This window comes from Microcebus murinus, chromosome 22 (genome assembly GCF_040939455.1).
Source record: "Microcebus murinus isolate Inina chromosome 22, M.murinus_Inina_mat1.0, whole genome shotgun sequence".
NCBI lineage: Eukaryota > Metazoa > Chordata > Mammalia > Primates > Cheirogaleidae > Microcebus > Microcebus murinus.
Genome location: NC_134125.1, coordinates 7,010,805 through 7,032,282, shown reverse-complemented (window position 1 = coordinate 7,032,282; position 21,478 = coordinate 7,010,805). Strand labels below are relative to the sequence as shown.

Sequence of the window (21,478 nt, the reverse complement as noted above, 5' to 3'; positions counted from 1 at the left end):
AAGCCTCATCATGCTGCTTTGGAGACTTGCCAGAAAGGAGGCAGCTGGTCCCTAGCCCTGGTCCCACAACCACTTACTGGCAAGGGTTCCACATAGAGGATCAAGAAGTGGAGCGACATGGACAGGCAGATGGAGCCCACGAGCCAGATGTTCTCCCAAGGGGGCATCCTCAGCAAGGACTGGTTTTCAGACAAGCTGCAGAATGATGAAAGGTATATGAGCTCACCCAAAAGGCTGTTAGAGACCTTTTGCTGGACTACATTTCAGTAAGGCAGCTGCTAACCTGGCATCCTCCATTGACCTAATTCTGGAAGTTTCTACATTGGCAAAGTTAAGGAAAAGAATGTTCAGATGTAGGACAAACTGCCAATTTTACATCTAGGCTCAGCACAGCAGATTCCATCCCACAGCAGGGTCAAAGCTATTTCCTATTGCCCTGGACACTTAGGCTATTTAGAAATTTCCATTTTTGTCACTTAATTGGATGATACCATTTGTCTCAGTATTAAAGGTGAGGGCTCCTCCCTGTGGGTACTAGCATCCAGGATACTGAAGTTCTTATTTTTGGCCTCCACTGTTTCTTTTAAGGAAGAGCTCTTAAGAAACACGTGGCTAAGCACTCCCACTACTTCCTGAAGGTGATGACATCTTAAGCTTCTAAAACCAGTGTTGCTTGTTCTCCTTTTTTTTTGAAAGGGAAGAGTTTTCCTGTGATCCTCAATCATCCATGACACACACTCAATCCCCCAGGAAGACTCACTAACCTGTTGAGGGCGTTACACATTTCTATGGTTACTAGAACAGAGAGCGCCATGGTCATTGGGTAAGGAGACTCAAAGACTTCACAATCTACTCCTTCAAAGTCCGGATTGTCCTCTTTACACTGCAGGAAATGACTCTGCAACAAAAATCCAATGAAATTCTAATCAGCCCAATCTATCAGTCCACACCAAGCCCAGAACACAGACCAGCCCAAGTGCAGAGCAGATGAGGGTTTACCCCATTTCCCAGAGGAGCCTAGTCCTTCAGAATCATCTTAGATGCAATTATTTATTGTTTGAACCGTAAGATTATTTGACACTTCACATCTAAGGTACAGAAAGGTGGCTACATACCAGCTGGTAGAAGGATACTCTTGGACCGCCATCAGCAGCAATGAACCACCACGCAGCAGCACCCACAGTAGCGGCACCGACGTAACCTGAGAACAAATGTGAGGACACTGACGCACGTGGGACAGTGCCCCAAGGCACGCACTGCTGGTGATGCCTGTGGGCTAATCCTCAGAAGGACAAAGACCTTGATGTCAACAGTAATTGGAGCCTGAGGAGCTCCTACTAACTGCTCGTGCCCAACAATCCAAGCAGCTAGCGCAGGGACATTTATGGTATAGAACTGGCCAACCTTTCCTCCAGAGTGAGCAAGACCCTACCGAACCCCGTGCGCTGCTGGCTAGTGGTGCTATCTCTAATTAGTGAGAGAATGCTTTAAGACTGCAGGCACATGTGTACTCCACATAAGGCCAAACAGTGTTTGGGACCAGACCATATACCATGACTTTTATGCAAACTGATGCTACCTAGTAGTATAGGAATGTATTTGTTCCATGAAAGGCCCAGCAGACTCTTTCTATGGAAATGCCATCAGAGCAGTTAGTGCACAGCACTGAGCAACAAGGCGTGGCCCAAAGCATATTCTGGGACTAACCCCTTCTCTCTGTTCACTTTGACTTCAGGAAGTTTATTAAAGCAGCAACAAAGTGTGGTTGAGAACATAGAATTCAGAATAAGAGACCGTCTCTACATGGTAGCAATCAAAAATTACATGGCTGGGCAAGGTGGCTCACGCCTGTAATCCTAGCACTCTGGGAGGCCGAAGCGGGCAGATTGCTCAAGGTCAGGAGTTCGAAACCGGCCTGAGCAAGAGCAAGACCCTGTCTCTACTATAAACAGAAAAAAATTAATTGGCCAACTAATAGATATAGAAAAAATTAGCCAGGCATGGTGGTACATGCCTGTAGCCCCAGCTACTCGGTAGCCTGAGGCAGCAGGATTGCTTGAGCCCAGGAGTTTGAGGTTGCTGTGAGCTAGGCTGACGCCACAGCACTCACTCTAGCCTGGGCAACAAAGCAAGACTCCATCTAAAAAAAAAAAAAAAAAAACAAAAAAAAATTACAAGTGCATATACTCGCTAACCCAGGAACTACAATGGTGCATTAGGCAGCTAGATATATAGTGATACACAATTGTCTTTACTGCTTCCTGTTGGCGAGATAAGGGTCAGCACGCCGGTGAGCACAGCATGCCAGAACACCTCTGGAAGGGTACATGGTATAAAAGAAACCATCAACATTGGAGCAAAGTGACTAGGATGAGCCTTTCCACTCCATACCATTACCATTTGTACTTTTTAATTAAATGTGTGAACATATTACTAAAACAACACACCCTCCTATGGGGTCCTAGAGAAACGATTTCCTCTCTGGACCTCACTTTCCTAATGTACAAAATGGGGAAGAACTGGTATCCAGGTCAGAAGGATGAGGTCATAGATGTTTTAAGTACAGCGGGGCCCTGTGCATGTACCAGCAGGCACATGTGTATGGCAACGGGGACTTAGTTTTTTATCTTGATGATAATTATCAGTCCCACCTGTGTAGTTACAGAAGGCAGGGCCCAGCCTGAGCCATCCTTGTATCCCTTTTGCACAAATGGCTAAAGTCGAAAACCTTGACATTTAACTGCACATTCACAATAGCCCAAGATGCTAAACCAGTGACACAACCATGAAGAGATTTTAGTAAATCGGGTGTATATAGTTCATTGAGCTGCAAGAAGGCAACCTCTATTTTGCTACCCTGATATGGGAATGAAAGAAAAACAAGCTTTTATGGGATGAATTTACAATATTTTAGCCCCCAGTTTAAAAATCAGTAATATAAAAAACTGTACTCACAGCCAATAGCCAGGTAACGGAAAAACAGCCACCCACTGATCAGCGGTTCTTTTGGGTTCCGAGGTGGCTTACTCATGATGTCCAGATCAGGAGGGTTGAACCCCAGTGCAGTGGCAGGCAGGCCATCTGTCACTAGATTGACCCAGAGCAGCTGGACAGGAATTAAAGCCTCAGGAAATCCAAGGGCTGCTGTCAGGAAAATACTGTTTCCACCCAGGGAAAGAAGACAAAGACCCCAAATGATTTTTGGCCAATGCTTAAATAGCATTACCCCCCCCTCCAATGAAATCAATGACTTGAAACAACTTTTGGTGATCATAAAACATTTATACCCAGTTTTGAATTAAAGTTAACTTTTAGAAGGCCAAGAATTTTATGTGACTTTATCTGGTTAAACTCATTTCTACATGAAATCAGATTCTCTGCACATTGGGGCTGCTGTAGACAACGTTCCGTGGGGCCCAAATACCATTTACCTTCACAAGGGATTCCTGTGTCTTGTCTGCCCCACCCTCCCAAGCTGCTGCCATACGGAGAAAGCAAACTGGCCATCACCACCCGCAGTTTTTGACCCAGAAACATAAGCGATACTGTCAGAGACCCACCAGACAACTTCCCCCACATTAGACGAGATGAGGTAGCGGATGAACTGCTTCATGTTGTTGTATATTGCCCGCCCCTCCTCGACGGCAGCCACGATGGTGGAGAAGTTGTCATCTGCCAGAACCATCTCGGAGGCAGTCTTAGCCACTGCAGTGCCAGAGCCCATAGCAATGCCAATCTCGGCTTTCTTGAGAGCAGGAGCATCATTCACACCGTCACCAGTCTGAAAAGGAAAGCGAAGGTCGGTTCAGACAAACGCCACGTAACACACCCCTGAACAAGGGCTCACTGAATGGGAAGCAGAAGGAAAACAAAAAGAATTGCAAGACTCTTGGTAAAGAGATTATAGAATTTGTTTTATAATTCTGTGTCATAAAACACATTTTACCTGGGAAATGCAAAACTGCCAAATGATCTTACCGAAGAGACTTCAGAGGGAAGTGAAACACAGAAAACTTCAAATTTATCTGAATTTTGTTTATATTTTACCAAAACCAAAAACACAACCCAGATAGCAGTTAGAATGAAGTACTTACATCCAACATGGATAAATCTCAAGAAAGATGACTTGCAAAAATATATAACCCATAAAGTTCAAAAACATGAAAAAATAGTAAATGTTGCCTACAGATTAAAATGTACATAGGAATAATACATTGGTAACACTGACTAAATTCCAACTTCAGGATGGTGGTTACCTCTGGAAGACAGAGGAAGAGGACAAAGGGAGGAGAGAACACCTGTAATATCTTTAAAACAGAGTTACAGACAGAAAGCAAAACCCAATGTTAACATATCTAGGTGAAGAAAATCGGACAAGGGGAGCAATACTGAAAATGCTTCATAAACATCTAGCTCTTAAAAAACACATCACCGGAACATGCAACTCAAAGGAGGACTATCCAAACACTGGGTGACAGACCACTGACAGATTACATCCTGAACCAAGTTTTAGAAAACTTAAGATACAAACATGTCTACTTTAACCAAGACAAAGACTAGGTATCACCAAATAGCTCCTCTGTGACTGACTTAGAAGGCCCTTCTAGGTTTAAAACTACTCTGGGATTTCCTCTACAAGTTGTACACAGCATGCCAACTACTGATCAACACAATTCTAGAGAAATAACCTAGATCATGACAAAAGAAGTTCACAAATTGGGGAGTAGCTACCAAAACTTCAATGGTCAAAATTAGAATCTGTTTTGTCTGCATCATCTTAATCACCTGGATATGTCCAAACATACTCACCATAGCTGTAATCTCATCAAAAGACTGAAGAAATTCTACGATTTTAGACTTGTGGGAAGGTTCAACTCGAGCAAAACAGCGGGCATTCAAGCAGGCATCTCTCTGGGCTGAGGGGCTGAGTTCATCAAACTCCCGACCTGTAAAAGCCTTTGACGTCACGTCCTCATCCTGCCCGAAGATGCCAATACGGCGGCAGATGGCCACGGCAGTGCCCTTGTTGTCCCCTGTGATCATGATGACGCGGATGCCTGCCTGGCGGCACAGCTTCACAGAAGAGGCCACCTCAATCCTCGGGGGGTCCAGCATGCCCACGCAGCCGACAAATGTCAGATTGGTCTAAAGTAAGAGGATCACTTTAAGTTAAAGCAGAAAATTCTGTTTTTTTCCTCTAGTTTGAAAAATGGCCAGTCATACATTATAAGGAAAGGTTTCTTATAATTTTATTAGGGGAAAAAAGTCACTACTACACTTTTGTTACCAAGTCATTCTTTGACTATCAAAACAGTAATATTCTGAAACAGGGAAAAAACACTGAGGAGTAAGCACATTATGATGCTGGCAACTTCAGTGGCTCACAGTTCCAAGGCTTGTCTCTTCTGTTCAAAGCTTTGGGATAAAAGAATTCTACTCTAGGTAGCAAAGGGGAAGGAATCTCCAACTTAGACATTTTAACCTTCAATAACTAATGAATAGTCTAAAAATATCCTCAGTTTTTAGAAAATCTTAATTTACATGAGTTGCAAAATGAGTTTTACAAGCTTACTTAAGCTCATCTTGATTATTCTACTTTGAAAGTAAGAAACTTCTATTAAACTGTTAACTATGTATGTTTGAAGCAGCAACCTAATTTTAAGAGTGACGCATTTGGCCTGCAGAAAAACAAATAACCACACCTCTTTCTTGGCAAAAAAGCAAGAACATTTGACCTTTCTATTGAAGAAGTACTGTTTCAACACAATGAAACATGCAGGGTGTGGATGAAGAAACTTTTCACTCGCTAACCTCATATTTAATAAAGTTGGCAGAGTCCTCAAGGTGCATTTCTTCTCGTCTCAGTGGGTTGTCATGAGTGGCCAGGGCCAGGCATCGCAGTGTGTCGCTGCCGCTGCCCCACTCCCGAATGACAGACATGATCTTCTGTTTGACTCCAGGGGTCAGAGGGACCTTGGTACTTCCAACTCGAACATGGGTGCACCTGTCAATGACACCTTCAGGAGCGCCCTGGAATGGTACAAATTTAGATCAATTTGACTCATTGGCTCACAGGGACCCTGGTAAGAACATCTCAATTTGCTGTACTTGCCTTCACAAACATCTTGCTCATCGATGTCCTACTTGGTTTGTTCGGTGTACAGTAAACTGACATTGATTTTCTATCACGTGAAAATTCTAGAGTAAATTCCTTTTTCATCAGCTGTTTTATGACCTATAAAGAAAACGTAGGATATTACTGGGTGACAACTTCTGTACATCTTTCACTTTTTCAAAAAATATTCACCGAGCACCTGTTACATAATAGACACTGGGGATTATAGCAATAAACAAAACAGAAGTTTTTGCTCTCACGAAACTTGTCCTCTAATTTCTCAAAGAGTAGGATGCACAAGTCAAATCAAAGTGCTAAGGAGAAGAGGATAAGGCAGGGAATGGGGATGTGACATTTGGGTACATACAGATTGCGTTATTATATACAGCAGTCAGAAGGCTGCACCACTGGAGTAAAATCCTCAAAGATGTGTGAATGTGGCCCACTAGGCAGAGACGACAGAAGGGCAGACTGGCACACATCCTGGCATGCTGAAGAAATGCCAGCATGGCTGGAATAGTGCTTGTAAGAGAAAATGGTGAGACAGGTAGAGCAGAGAGAGGTGGAGGTAGATGTAGGATTTCAAGTCATTGTAGGGCCTTTGGCTCTTATAACAAGTGAAATAAGAAGACAGTGGAGGGTTTCAGCCTCTGTAGTGTTAACAGGCGGAAGGGAGACGAACAACACTGCTTATACAACAATGCAAGTTGGACAAGGATGACAGCACTAGAGGAGAGGTCAGTCCAAGGCGGTCCTGTCCATCAGAACTCTGCAATGATGGCAATACTCTGTGGTCATCATTCATTCATGTAGCAGTCACAGTTGGCCACTGAGCACTTGAAATGAATGTCACTGGGGCACTTAATGAATGGTTTTTAAGTATCCTAAATAGCTTTAGGCAGCTGGTGGCTACCGTATTAGACTTTTAGCACCTTGATGGCATTTAACGTTTGAGACCAGAAATCATGGGAGTAACTGCAGACAGAAATGGCTGAGGGTGTGGCCTGAGACCTCCACCTCCCAGAGCTACTGAACGATCCAGTCAAGGAGACCTTGAAGGAGTAGAGGTCAGGGAGGGAGAACAAGCACGGGGTCATGGAAGCCAAGTGAAAAGGGGTATTTCACAGAGGGAGTGAGCAATGGCACCAACAAATAGGTCAGGTCAGACGAGGAGTGAGAACCTATAGCTTTCGACTCTTGTTACCTCCCTCCCTCTCTCTGTTACCTTTCCTTTCCCATTTTTATATATTTTTTTGCTTACTGCACAGGCTAGAAATGCCAGTACAATACTGTGTAGAAACGCTGGGTGGGAATAATCATCAGTAAGTATGATGTTAGTGTGGGCTGTGTGTAGACAGAGTCAGTTTGAAGATGTGCCCTTCTATTCCTAGTCTGATGTGGCAGAGAGAAAATTTTACCATATGCCTTTTCTGTACCTACTGAGATGATCTTGTGGGTTTCCACTTTTATCTGGTTAATATGGTAAACTACTTGCATTGATTTCTTCTCAAACACATACTTAATTGTTAAAGTCCCAAACAATCTTTACATCTACTAGGAAACTGCAGTATGCTGAGCTGCTAAACTGGGCTCCACATACCGAGACCACCCTGTCAGCCAGAGTTGCCTCAGATGCAGAGGAACAGGCATCTGAGCGCTGTGCTGCGTTGTTTAGCATCTGAATCGAACACCCTTCTTACCTGTCTTTAATCAAGTATACCAAAGGAATGTGTACTGCATAACATGTGGACCTACACAGGTGAGATGTCCTTTGGGGAGAGGAGAACAGAGCCTTTCTTCCAGTCCCTGGCTGGCCGAGTGGTTGTCTTATCCACATGGGCCACAGGGCTAAAACACTGGGCCCTGCTCTCTCTGCCTCAATGACAACAGGTTCTTGCTCTGAGGTGGGGAGGGGAGGCCATGAGTTTGGGGCTCTCAGTGAATGAGCACCATGACATTTCTGATCTCCTTGCCAAGCTGATGTGAAATGAGGCAAAGGAGCCACAGAGCAAAGAGATGCCTCAAGAGGCAGACGAGAAGATGGATTTCTCCATGCTGGTCAGCAGTTAACGCACCACTTTTGAGCCCCACGATGCTACTTATTTCCCTTCACTGAGCAGGTAGGTACAGCTGCAGGTCTAAAATCCCGCAAATCTAACCCTCAGACTGTGAAGCTGAGATTTCAGGTTGCCTCCAAGATACTAAGTTACACCCACTAACAGAGATGACAATGTGTTTTTGCAAGGATTCATTTTCTAAATTGAGGCAAGGGCCTGTTCCATGGAAGCCACAGGAGTAGCCCAAGGCCTTCATGGCTTTGAGACTGCTATTTGCGAATCACAGAATCTATACTTCAGCTGAGATACTGCCAATTCTGATGTGAGTTTTGTTTTCTCAGGACGTTATAAAGGCAAAATGGTATAAAGAAAACAAAAGGTGTGGCAGACACAGTGGCTCACACCTGTAATCCTAACATTCTGGGAGGCTGAGATGGGAAGATTGCTTCAGCTGAGGAGTTTGAGACCAGTCTGAGCAGGAGCAAGACCCCGTCTCTACTAAAAATAGAAAAATTAGCTGGGTGTTGTGGTACATGATTATAGTCCCAGCTACTCAGGATGCTAAGGCAGGAGTGATCACTTGAGCCCAAGGGTTTGAGGCTACAGTGAGCTATCATGATGTCACTGCACCCTACACAGGTGACAGACTGTCTCATTAAAAAAAAAAAAAAAAAGGAAGAAAGAAAGGGTGTAGAGTGGCAGTGTAGTCTACCACACACAAGTCAAGGAAGGCTTGGTGTCTCTTCCTGCAAATCAGACAGGATGATCTTAAAGTTCTTTTCACAGCCTGACATGTTGTGTGGTCACTGAAGTGCTTTAGTCTCTAAGGTCCTTAAGAAAATGAGTGTGCTCCCTCCCCCAGCTTAGGCTGCACTTGTTCAATGGTGCTGCCTCCTGATCTGCCATGGTTATCCAGGGTGGAACGAAAACAAAGGGTTTATGATACATACAATGAATGCAGTAACAGCTGACCTTTCAGTAGAAGTGAGCCTTGCCTTTACACAGCTTTATATAACTAGAAAAGGCTCAGCTTTCCTCTCTCCCCTCTCTCAAACCTGTTCCTTCAAGCATGCAGTAACTGTCTTTTCCCCCTCCAGTTTCTCTTTATTCCCCCAGGGAACACTAAGTTACTAAGAAATTCTACAAAGAGGCTTCAAGCATCTATCAGCAGCCACCCAGTGGTAACAGGCAGATAGGTGGTTCTGTCCAGAAGAGCCCAATTCCATAGGAACGTGGGCTCTAAGGCTGAGAGCCAGTCAGCACTGAGGACGAGCTCTCTCTTGGCAACTGGTATGGAGAACCCACTAGAGGGTCTCATGGGTGTGCAGACCCCGGACTGCAGGTAGGGGGTATTCACATTGGTGTGGTTTAGGGGGCAGCAACAGAGCTGCCCACAGAGCTGTTGGGCAGCTCTGTGGTACAACAATCAAGCAGCCTGTCTGCCACACAGAAAAGTAGCAGCTGCTTGGGCTGGGTGTGTTTCTCTGGTGGTGGCTTCCGATAGGAGCCACGTAAGACTCTGTGGCCTGACTTGTATCCTTAAGTTTCTCCTGCTCCTCGGCTGCTTTGAGGGCACTGCATCCTACCTCCAACCCATCTTCTCTGGCTTCTGCAGTTCCCATTCCTGAGCTTCCACAGCTTGCTTCTTCTTAGCCTCATACTGCTTCTCTCCCACTCCCCTTGCCACTTATGCTCCTGGTTGACCCACGAAGCCCTCATCTGTGCTATCTCATCTGCCCACTTATGCATGCAAGCAATAACCCACCACCTGGAGTTATCATTGAGATCCAGCAGCTTCAGATTCTTAAACTGAGCAAAGTGACAGGCAGGATGACCAGCCTGTTGTAGAAGAGATCCAGGTACTGGAGGCCAAACAGATGACTAGTGTCTGTCAGCAGCGGCTGCACACTGTTTTTACTCAGGTCTAACCTCACCTGGCTTGTGAGGCCACAGAAATCTACGGATAGTGTCGCAGCACAGGTAAGTATGGTGGTCTTGCAGGGGCTCCCTGGTAGGGACCTTGTCCAGGTTGCTGAGGCTAAGGTCCAAGAGGCTCCTACCATTGCCACTGGCCTTGCCACAGTGATGCTGGCTGAGTGAGCCCTGCCTTTCCAGACTCCCAGAGAATGCCTGTGCCTTCCATCTCTGCCACCACATCAATTGACCTTTATGCTGGCCTCATCAAATGAGTTCATAAGTGCTTCAATTTTCCACTTCATCTTAAGTCTTTATAAACAGGTATTACTTCTTCCTTAAATGTTTGGCAGAATTGGGCCTAGAGAATTTTTGTGTGGGATGAGTTTAAGTTAACAGAATCATTAAAAGTTGGTTACTGGCCACGCGTGGTGGTTCACACCTATAATCCTAGCGCTCTGGGAGGCTGAGGCGGGAGGATCGCTCAAGGTCAGGAGTTCGAAACCAGCCTGAGCAAGAGCGAGATCCCATCTCTACTAAAAATAGAAAGAAATTAATTGGCCAACTTAAAATATATAGAAAAAATTAGTCAGGCATGGTGGCTCATGCCTGTAGTCCCAGCTACTCTCGGGAAGCTGAAGCAGCAGGATTGCTTGAGCCCAGGAGTTTGAGGTTGCTGTGAGCTAGGCTGACACCATGGCACTCGAGCCTGGGCAACACAGTGAGACTCTGTCTCAAAAAAAAAAAAAAAAAAAAGGTTGGTTACTGAAGGGACTTGTCAATTTTTCCTAAGTTGTCAAATTTATTGGTATAAAATGGTTTCTGATCCTATGACTTCCTTTTTGCTACTTTCTTCAGATGGGAGCTTATATTATTGATTTTAAACATTTAATAATACATGCTTAAAGCTGTTAATGTCCCTTTAATGATGCTTCTGCATATTATGGTATTTTCGATATTTAGTTCAAAATATTTTCTAATTTCCACCATGGTTTTTCTTTCTTGATCCATGGATTATTTAAAATAATACCTTCCAAATATTTGGGGAATTTCCTAGTTTTCTTTTTGTTATTAATAGTTTAATTCCACTGTGGTCGGTAACACAGTCTATATGATTTCAATCTTTTGCCAATAGAGTTTTGCTTCATGGACCAGCAAAATGGTCTATGCTGGTGAATGTGTTTGAAAAGCATAGCAAATAGCATAACAGAAATACAAATGTTGAGTATATACTTACTGTGTTGTTCAAATCTTTTGTATTGTTACCGATTTTTTCATCTTATTAGACTGATTACTGCGATAGGTGTATTAAACTCTGCAACTTGTCTATTTTTTATTTCTGCCAATTTTTGCTTTGTGTACTTTAATGATCTATTAGATTTAGTACAAGGTCATAGATGACTCTGACAAGAGGTTTTGATAGACTGGTAGAGGCAAGAGCTCGACTGGAGAAGATCCAAGAAAATAAAGAAGTGTGGAGGCTGAAAGGGGAAATAAGGTCAAAAGAAAGTTTTAAGATAGAAACAGCACAGAATAGAGGCAGCTTGTGCTAGAAGCAAGGACAGTCCATTCACAACAACCAGGGGAAAAGGAAGCCTTGTGGGTATAGATGGTGGCTGTGGAAATTGAGTGCTTTTATTTTGTGGTCAAATAGCAAGATCATTTTACCTGAGAGTGAATATGGGGAAGGAGATATTGCAAGTGTGAAGAGATAAGGCATAATTACTTTTCTAAGAGGACAGGAGAGTACACAGACTAAGTATATATGGCATGACTAATGGACAGCACAAACCATATAACAAGCTCAAACACTGACCGAGTTGCAGGCATTTGCACGTTCTATTTTAGAAAGACCCTTCAATTCGGTATCAAATACATTCATCTTCTCTACCAGGCAAGTTAGAGCGGTCTCTGTAGCTTCTCCAACTTTTTCATATACACCCTTTGCCTGTATTGGATAAAAGCATAGAAAGTGCAATAATGGAAAAGTAAACAGGTTAATTATTCTTTAATATTTTTTCCCACAGAAGGACAATCTGTCCTCAATTACATCATTATTCTATGGGCCGATTTATAACCTATTCTGGAGTAGATGACCTGAAAGTATAGGTGCGTGTGTTGTCTTATTCTAATAATTAGGTTCTTCAAGTCCCTTGAGTGTAAGAAGCCACTGATCACAGTACTTATTAATTCAAAGAGTGCTTTCAAATAGTACTTGTAATTCCACATCACTGCCTATCACTCTATAGATAGACAGATAATCTATAGTAGATACATAACTCTACCTATAAAGTTAACATTCTATCTCTGACAGGGTATAATATAAAAGACTTGGCTTTGTGGTAGAAACCAAGTGATTCACTTCACTAATTATAAAGAAGTGGGAAAAAAGGTTTTCTATTAAGTTTTATGTTATTTATTTATTTATTTTGAAACAGAGTCTCACTTTGTTGCCCAGGCTAGAGTGAGTGCCATGGCGTCAGCCTAGCTCACAGCAACCTCAATCTCCTGGGCTCAAGTGATCCTTCTGCCTTAGCCTCCCGAGTAGCTGGGACTACAGGCATGTGCCACCATGCCCGGCTAATTTTTTGTATATATATTTTTAGTTGGTCAATTAATTTCTTTCTATTTTTAGTAGAGACGGGGTCTCGCTCAGGGTGGTTTCGAACTCCTGACCTCGAGCAATCCGCCCGGCACGGCCTCCCAGGGTGCTAGGATTACAGGCGTGAGCCACCACGCCCGGCCTATGTTATCATTTTATCTTCATCACCTGATACCAAAACAACCCTCTAAGCCATAGCTTGTCCTCAGGATAGAATGCTATTTCATTTTAAGCAAAATTAATCCCCTATGCTTTCAGGTAAACATTTTCTATCCTAGGTTTTGTTCATGTAGAGTAACTAGTCATGCTGTAACAGGCAAGAACATCATATACACTACAACTCTTAGTTACGTAACTACCATTGCTCAGTCACAGGTGACATATGAAAGGCTTTCAGCTTTTCTTTTAGGTCATGCTGACCTGATATAGGCTCTTGAATAGAAAGGGGAAATAAACTCAGAAACCCTTAACTTTTGTAAGGGAGGAAGAAGGCTGGATTTTCATTCTATCTACTCCACCCTTGAACTAGGAACAGTCATTTCTTTTCATTTATGAAGAGCCTTACCTCATTGTAATCCAAGGCAGAGTCATTACAAAGAGCACAAATTGTTGCTAATTCTACAAGTCCATCATACTGGTGACAGTTTACTGGCTTATCATCTTTATGCCTGTCAAAAGAGAAAACATTCTTAGATAAAAGTGTAGTCATCGCTTTGTTTTTTCCCCTAATTATTTAATAATGAAAATGGAATTCTGGGGACAATAGACTAGAAAGCGTTCAAAAGAATTTGTGTGATGACTACTCAAAAACTGATGCTGGAACTAGTATCAGATAAAAATAAAACAAAATGCATTCCTCTCAGGAATTAATTAGTAAAAGACCAGAAATCTTAGTCATTGAAATTCCTCTACCACTGATATCAGGAAAGAACACACAGAAACCCTTGAAAGCCTGGACTCTAACAGGGAGCTAATAGATGATTGTCTTATAACCTTTCTCTTTCAAGTTTTTGTTTAAAAGGAAAAAAATGGACCACTATAGTAAGTACTGACTTAAGCCACATTCAGAAAACTGTCTAAACTGTCTTTTAAGATAAACTACAAATCTATACAAATACTAAGCTGTCACACTGGATCCTTAAATAAGGAGGGTTACTCACACTTCTCCAATAGGTGCATATGTTGATCCAGTTATGGTAAACTCATTAAGGGAACAAGTATCACCTTCAATTCTGTCCAGAATGAACATCTATAGGGGAAAATGTATAATAGTATTTAGAAAACAACTCTCTTGGTATTTAAAATATATTTTAATGAAAACACTTTCTCACCATCTTTAAATAAAAACAATCTGCATTTTTTGATCTGAAGCTTCTCTGGCCATTAGGACTTAATTGCTTTCTGCTCTACAGGTTTCAGATACCACTGCACTAACTGCCTAGTGCTCCTGAGGCATGAATTAGACATGTCCTACTGTTGTTAGTCCTTGTGGCAACTTCTGGAGCTTGATTCTTATCTGTTACAAATAAGACTCCACAGCTTTTGTCAGTCCATAGTCTATGCAAGGGCCTTAGAACTACTGAGCGCCAAACCCCTACCATAAATGTACTGACTGTCCTCTTTAGAGGCAGTGCCCAATAATGTTCAGCCTGAACTTTCCCACCGAGGGGTAGAGGAAGAACTCAAGGAAACCACTTTACTAAAACTCATTGAGGCTCAGGATCTGAAGTATTATCTTTTATTCTGACTAGCTGTCATACTGCTGAATCAATAATGAGCAGTGGCACCAAAGACACAGATGACAATCTGCTCGAAATCAGAGTTTTGAGGACTCTGGGTCAGCAAAAAGGTCAATTCCAAAGACAGGTTACTCTATAGAATGATCAGAATTTCAAATAGATGGCTGAGGAAGGGATGTTAGGAAGTCCTTAGAGCTAAGCATAAAAGCTTGGGAAGAATAAACTCACATTTTAGAGTCGCATAAACATTCCCTGAGTAAAATCAGACAAACTGCTTCTCTGATTCTTCCCACTTATTTTTGTGGCAATAGCTCATTTCTATGAAGCTGCATAACTACATGTATACAGTAAGGAGCTTGCAGAGCTGAATGAACTGATGTTCCCTAGACAATACAGATAGAAGCATGCTTAGGAAAGAACTAATTTTACAAAAGAATAAAATGACATGAGCTACTTTCTTAAAGATAGCTTTTTCCCCCTTTGGTTTGCTTTCACAAAGTATAATTCAGAAGCCCAGTTTGGAAGAGTAAGATTTAGACTTGTAGTTATGATTGCAGATGGAAACATGTAAAACCTCTCATTAAAAAAATGAAAAACAAAACACTTGAAACAAAAAAAAATGAAAAGTGATCTCAGTTGTGCTTTTGAATGCCAAAATCTCTCTGAAATATGAGCAATTAATATGATCAAACCATTTCTCCAAGAAGGAATTTTGAAAATGTAATTAAAGTCAAAAAGCCATATTATACTTTAAAAACATCACCTCAGCAATTTGGCTCACATTCAGTATGAAAATCAGCTAATATTTATTTTAAAATAACCTCTTCTATCTCACAATATTTGCTTGTTATATAGCAAATACTTTTAAATTCAAAAGCATACGCAGGACTAAATCAACCTTGGAACAGAATTAAAAAGCTATGAGTAAGACATTATAAGATGGTTTTTTAAAGAATAAACTAAAAACAGTGACAACTCCTGACAAAAGATTCTAGTTCAAATACTGTTTGTCAAATGTGACCAACAGCAAGACCCCAACTTCTACAATTTCTTCCCAACAGACACAATACCTAAAAAATGAAGTTTATCAAAAAGTGGAAGAGGACCAGGTTTAACTACCAATCTTTCCTATAAGAAAACCCAACTTTACCTTTTATGAAAACCTGTGTGACCCTCAAACATGTCACTTCTCACAGTCTGTTTTCTAACCTCTTGAGCAGGACTGCCATATGATTTAAAGTCACATGGGAAACAAATTAACTGCACTAAGCAATATCAAAGAAAGCTGGCATCATTTTACATACCATGCTATTTCTTTATTGATACTATATTTATAAATATGAAATTCTTTGGGTCTATACCAAAGTCTAAAATATTCTGAAAGACATTGAGAATTCTAATCCACATTAGCTAAATCTAAATGTGCCTGGGCATTTTAGACTGTGAGCAAGTCAACCTTTTAGGATTTGCAGGATGAAAATCTTCCTGTCGAGGGCAGTTACGTAATACCACTGCAGGAAACCTCCTGTGGAATACCAATCAGCATCAGCTTTCTATTGTGAGGTGAAACACTTGGAATGCCTAGGCAGGCTTTTTCTTCACATAAGAAAATACTTTAAATCAAGCCAAAGGAGAATAAAAAAATATAAGAACAAAAAAAATTTTATAATAAACTAGGAAATGGAAATTTTAAAAAAGATTATAATTTCATATACTGCCACTGCTTACTTTGATGGACATAGTGATATTCTGAAGAATTAAAACTTTCAGGCTAAGTTTAAATAATTTACTGGCAGGAAACTAATTAAACATGAAATTCTTTATTCTTCCTTAAACCAGTATGAAAAACTAGCTTATTTAGCCAATTTGGCCAACCTTTTGGTTTCAAGGAATGAGAACTTAGGTAAAAGTCAAGTGAAATACTTCATCTCCTGAACAAACCTAGAGCTCACCACTTGAGAGGTGGAACACCCCAATTTGTCTTAAACACCTGTCCATCCAATCTAAATCTCAGTTTGGATTTCACTAGTTTGGAGGGAATGGAGTCTGTATCCACAAATCATTATGAACTTAAAATTGGCAAGATAAAGAAAGATTTATAGAGTTTAACTGATTAAAACAATTTCTAATGCTAAAAAAATTATCTAAAACCTGGCAATAAGGCCAGGAGGGCTGACTGTATCCTTTCAGTGTCATACAGAAGTATTACTTGACAGGCCCACTCTAGGAAAATATAACATTGTGCTATTTATTAATAAAGGCTCATTTTATGTGAAGTTGATTTGTGTCCTGCAGAATAACTAATTTTATTTCCTAAGCAGAACATTAACCAGCTTTATAAACTAATTTAGCAATCCTATCCTAATATTTGACACTTCCTCAAATGTTCTTATAACCAGTTTTATAGATTCCCTCGATAATGAGCTGAATACAATCTATTCATTCTATAATTGCATGAGTCACCTGTGCCTTATGGAAAACTATACTTTGACTTGTACCAAGTTGTTTAAGTAAAACCTAGGAAAACTGATTTACACAAAAAGAACTTAATTCAGTTGTATCATTATTACCTCTTCAGGTCTTATTTTTCTAAAGCTAGGTTTCAAAGTTTTCTATTTTACTAAATGGTGGTCAAACAATAACAGGAAAGATGAACACATAGAATGAAGCAAACTGAAAGCAATTACAGTTGGCCTTCTGTATCTGTGGAGTCAACCAAACCTTGGATGGAAAAAACTGTCTATACTGAACACGTACAGACTTTTTCCTTGTTATTATTCCCTAAACAATACAATAATACAACAACTATTTACATAGCATTCATATGAGATATTATAAGTAATCTAGAGACGATTTAAAGTATATGGGAGGATACACACAGATCATACTGCTTTTTCTATCAGGAACTTGAGCATTTGCAGATATTGGTATCTGAGGGAGGTCCTGGAACCAATCCCTCATTGATACTGAGGGATAACTGTATTTACTTTTCAGGGAGAAAGTATGCTCCATTCAACATGTTATAGAAACACCAATGAGGATGTCAGGTGGGGAGGTTAACTAGCAGCTTCCTCTAGAAATTGTCTGTTAACATACATACACCTTGAGACGGAGGATCAGGAAAGTAGAAGAGAAAGCATAGTCCATGACATATGTACAGAATGCCTCTAGTCCGCTCCCTAACACAAGTAGATCAGCTGTGTAGATATCTTATACTTCATGAAACAGTTTTTAGAATTTAAATGACTAATTTCTCTGAAATACTAGAAATTGAGCTCAGGCTATACACACAACCCACAGAACAGTATCATATTTACAAATCAAAGGTTTTCAAGGCATGAAGGCATACTGGTTGGATAAACAAAAAACCACCACAGGAAAGATTCTCCCTCTTACCCTGCAGACTGACATCTGGTTTGTTGTAAGTGTACCAGTCTTGTCTGAGCAGATAACAGAAGTACAACCGAGGGTTTCCACAGAAGGGAGGCTTCGAACAATGGCATTCTTCTTTGCCATTCTGCGAGTTCCAAGAGCCAGGCAGGTGGTGATAACAGCAGGCAGACCTTCAGGAATGGCTGCTACAGCCAAGGCCACTGCAATTTTAAAGTAGTAAATAGCACCTCTGATCCAGGAGCCTCCATGAACTGGGTCATTGAAGTGCCCAATGTTTATGATCCAGACGGCAATGCAAATAAGGGATATGACTTTGGAAAGCTGTTCCCCAAACTCATCTAGTTTCTGCTGAAGAGGTGTTCTCTCCTGTTCTGTTGCCACCATTTCATCCCGGATCTTGCCAATTTCAGTGTTAACTCCAGTTGCCACTACCACTCCCATAGCTTTCCCAGCAGCAATGTTTGTACCCTAGGACAGAAAGTAGAGAATTGGTTACAAGATTAACAGCACATCCCTACTTAAATACTGACACTGGGTTTTGACCAGGGCACCCAGATTCTCTCACCACATACATCCTACTAGACCCTTCCAGTAGCTACTTACTGTTCAGGCAACCAGCCATACAACCGTGACAAGCAATACCTCATTGTAGGCAGTGTGGTATATCTCTCCCCAATTTTGATTCCACGGAGTACCTATTTAACCCAGAGTAGCTTTATACCGACCCACCAGGATCTCTATTCACAACACTGAGCCTGGCTCACAGACCAGCTGCATTCCCAATCTTTTGAACTGCATACAGCCTCAACTCTAAGCACTCTCTACCTCTGGCTCCAAAAGCTCAGCCTTCCCTACTTTTGTCAGCTATAAGAAGAGTGACCAGCCTCATGGGCTATTTTGAACACCTCTACTCAAGCACCAGCATTCAAAATCAATGAAATCAAGTTTGAGTGTTCTCTTCCCCACCCCACTTAAATTCCTTATGTTGGAAGGATATGGCTTCATAGTTTTACTGTACCTCTACTGACTTACTATATATAGGTAGTTAGGCTCTCATACCAACCCACAAAAGTCCACAACTTGAAAATCATCCTAGATTCCAAACAACCAAAATCCATGCGTTACCCCATTATTCAAAAAATGTTTCAAATCAACAGAAAAAGTGAAACAGTACAATAACATCGATCTACTTTTCACCTAGACTCACCATTATTAATGTTTTACGACGTTTGCTTTCTCTAACACATATCTTTTTATTGTGAACTACATATCCATATCATCCTTTATAGGCTAAGGCTTTTCTAAACATTTCTACTTTTCAATTATGTTTATAGAGTTTAAAGATGTTTGACCTCATCATTTTTTTTCAACCCTCAAAAACAAAGACATCTAAGTCACACATTCCACCATTACACATTATTTATGTTTTTTGACAGACCGGCCATGAAGAGTATGAATTATCCTTTGCAATAACGGCCAATACTTTCTACCCACTGAAAGTAGGCAGTGAAAAACATAAAATCTGAGGACTGTTAAAACTATGGGAATGCATCCAAATAAAAATACATTTGAGCTAGGCACAGTGGCATGTGCCTATAATCCCAGCTACTTGGGAGGCTGAGGCAGGAATATCACTTGAGCCCAAGAGTTTGAGGTCAGCCTGGCATAGTGCAAACATGTCTCTTGAAAAAAAGATAATAAAACAAGTTTGATAAAGTACTTACAGAAAAGAGCATGTTCTTCTTATCTTGGTTGACAGCCCGTGGGTCAGGGACAGGGTCAGTGTGCTTGATGACAGAGACAGATTCACCTAAGCAGGTTGTGAGACAGGAGGGATGGTTAGATCTGTGTGATCCTCACCTAGACCCTAGAATCCCTGCCTACCCATTACCACTATTGGGATTATTTTCAGTATGGGAAAATGGACAACAGGCCCAATTACCTTAGTTTCCTCAAAGGAGGCAAACTAGGAAAATTTAGTAATGGAAATTAAGTACAAAGAATGTCAGGATTAAAAATCGATCAATTTCGGCCAGGTGCAGTGGCTCATGCCTATAATCCTAGCACTCTGGGAGGCCGAGGCGGGTGGATCACTCAAGGTCAAGGGTTCTAAACCAGCCCGAGCAACAGTGAGATCCTGTCTCTACTAAAAAAAAAAAAAACAACACAAATTAATTGGCCAACTAAAAGTATATAGAAAAAATTAGCTGGGCATGGTGGCGCATGCCTGTAGTCCCAGCTACTTGGGAGGCTGAGGCAGTAGAATCACTTGAGCCCAGGAATTTGCAGTTGCTGTGAGAGCTAGGCTGATGCCACAATACTCTAGCCCAAGCAAGAGAATTGAGACTGTCTCAAAAAAAAAAAAAGTATCAGTCAATTTCAAAATACAAACTAAAATTTCCAAGTGAAATCCTAGTCATTTATCTTTATTTTCTGGAGCAACTATTCAAATTAATTTATTTTCTGCTATACATCTGATGTGTACCTATGAGGATGATCCACCAGGAAACCTGTTTTGTTCAATAATGCCAAAGACTAGAAAGCAGTGTATCAGAAATGTCTGAATGCACTAATCAGACCACTCTGCTTCAATGAAGTGAAATTGTAAATATGCAATTAGTAACTGCACTAAAAGGATCATATGGTATAAAGAATTACTTTTGAGAACATTTAAAGCATCTTGTTGAATTAGTTTCAGCTTTAACGTCACTTAAGAGGTATATTCTCAGGGTTAATCTGCAAAGTGAAATATGTCTGCAATTTTTAATTTAGGTAGCAGATTTCACTCTCAGTATTTGACCCCAAAACTTGGTCCTTCAATTTAGCCTAAAACTACAGTATGATTAATTTTAAAAAGATAGAAACATTCAAGAAGCTCACAAATTTTTAAAATAGAATTCACTTTTGTAGGCACACTATAAGAATTTTATATATACAATCCTATCACTTCCCCAACATTTCATGGCTTAATTGGCTTTCAGCTTGTTGTTGCTAATTGGAGTTAAGAGATAAGCTATTCATAAAGAAACAATTAAAAAGTATAGAGCCCAGGTTAGTCATATCACTATCTCCAGAACATTAGTTGCTTTTCAAAACTGATAATCAGATAAAGCCTTTAGGTTTTACATTTACTATTTAATCTAGGTTAGCATTGTATTTATTGTTAATCTTCTGACAACCTTATTTCCAGTTACTATGAACCCTCCACCCTAGATTGTGCCTTTATCACACAAAAATGGGAAAATGTTCCAAACAATTCAAAATCTAAGTGTGCACAAACTCCAGGTAGTAAAGCATTCACCTCTTAGGGGAATTAACTTTTGTTAATTGTACATTTGATTATTGTAAAGTACAATAGCTGCAAGATTAACATTCCTCCAATGAAAAAAATTACAGCACTGGAATCTATTTTTCTGCCTGGAAAAAAAAACACTGAATAAGTAATTCACTTTCCACAAAACAGAAAGACAACACTTCAACCTTAAAATTATTACCTCTGCTAATGAAGGAATTTTTAACTTTTTAAAAAATATAAAAACAAAGACTTTATTTTAAAATAAATTTTTTTTATTTTAAAAACTGTTTTCTTAAAGTTAAAAAGATAAATAGGGGCCTTATGAGATAAAAGCCACGTTTGTTTTGTTTTTTAAATCATGGC

The 21,478-nt window shown here is 40.7% G+C and overlaps 1 protein-coding gene across 3 annotated transcripts in view; it reads right to left on the bottom strand.

The window, feature by feature from the left end:
• Positions 1-21,478, bottom strand: part of ATP2A2 (ATPase sarcoplasmic/endoplasmic reticulum Ca2+ transporting 2) — a 66,922-nt gene that overhangs the window by 14,483 nt on the left and 30,961 nt on the right. For all 3 annotated transcript variants that reach the window (XR_001158432.2, XM_075996542.1, XM_012782315.2), the window contains exons 7-19: positions 19,545-19,630; positions 17,824-18,288; positions 13,849-13,937; positions 13,254-13,356; positions 11,903-12,034; positions 6,113-6,235; positions 5,812-6,030; positions 4,810-5,145; positions 3,561-3,781; positions 2,956-3,158; positions 1,116-1,201; positions 765-898; positions 78-195 (exon numbers count right to left, since the gene is read on the bottom strand). Coding sequence is in view for 2 of the 3 variants with exons in the window: in XM_075996542.1 (XP_075852657.1) it covers positions 78-195; positions 765-898; positions 1,116-1,201; positions 2,956-3,158; positions 3,561-3,781; positions 4,810-5,145; positions 5,812-6,030; positions 6,113-6,235; positions 11,903-12,034; positions 13,254-13,356; positions 13,849-13,937; positions 17,824-18,288; positions 19,545-19,630 (2,315 nt within the window). In the remaining variant the exon portion in view is untranslated. The remainder of the gene's footprint in view (positions 1-77; positions 196-764; positions 899-1,115; positions 1,202-2,955; positions 3,159-3,560; positions 3,782-4,809; positions 5,146-5,811; positions 6,031-6,112; positions 6,236-11,902; positions 12,035-13,253; positions 13,357-13,848; positions 13,938-17,823; positions 18,289-19,544; positions 19,631-21,478) is intronic.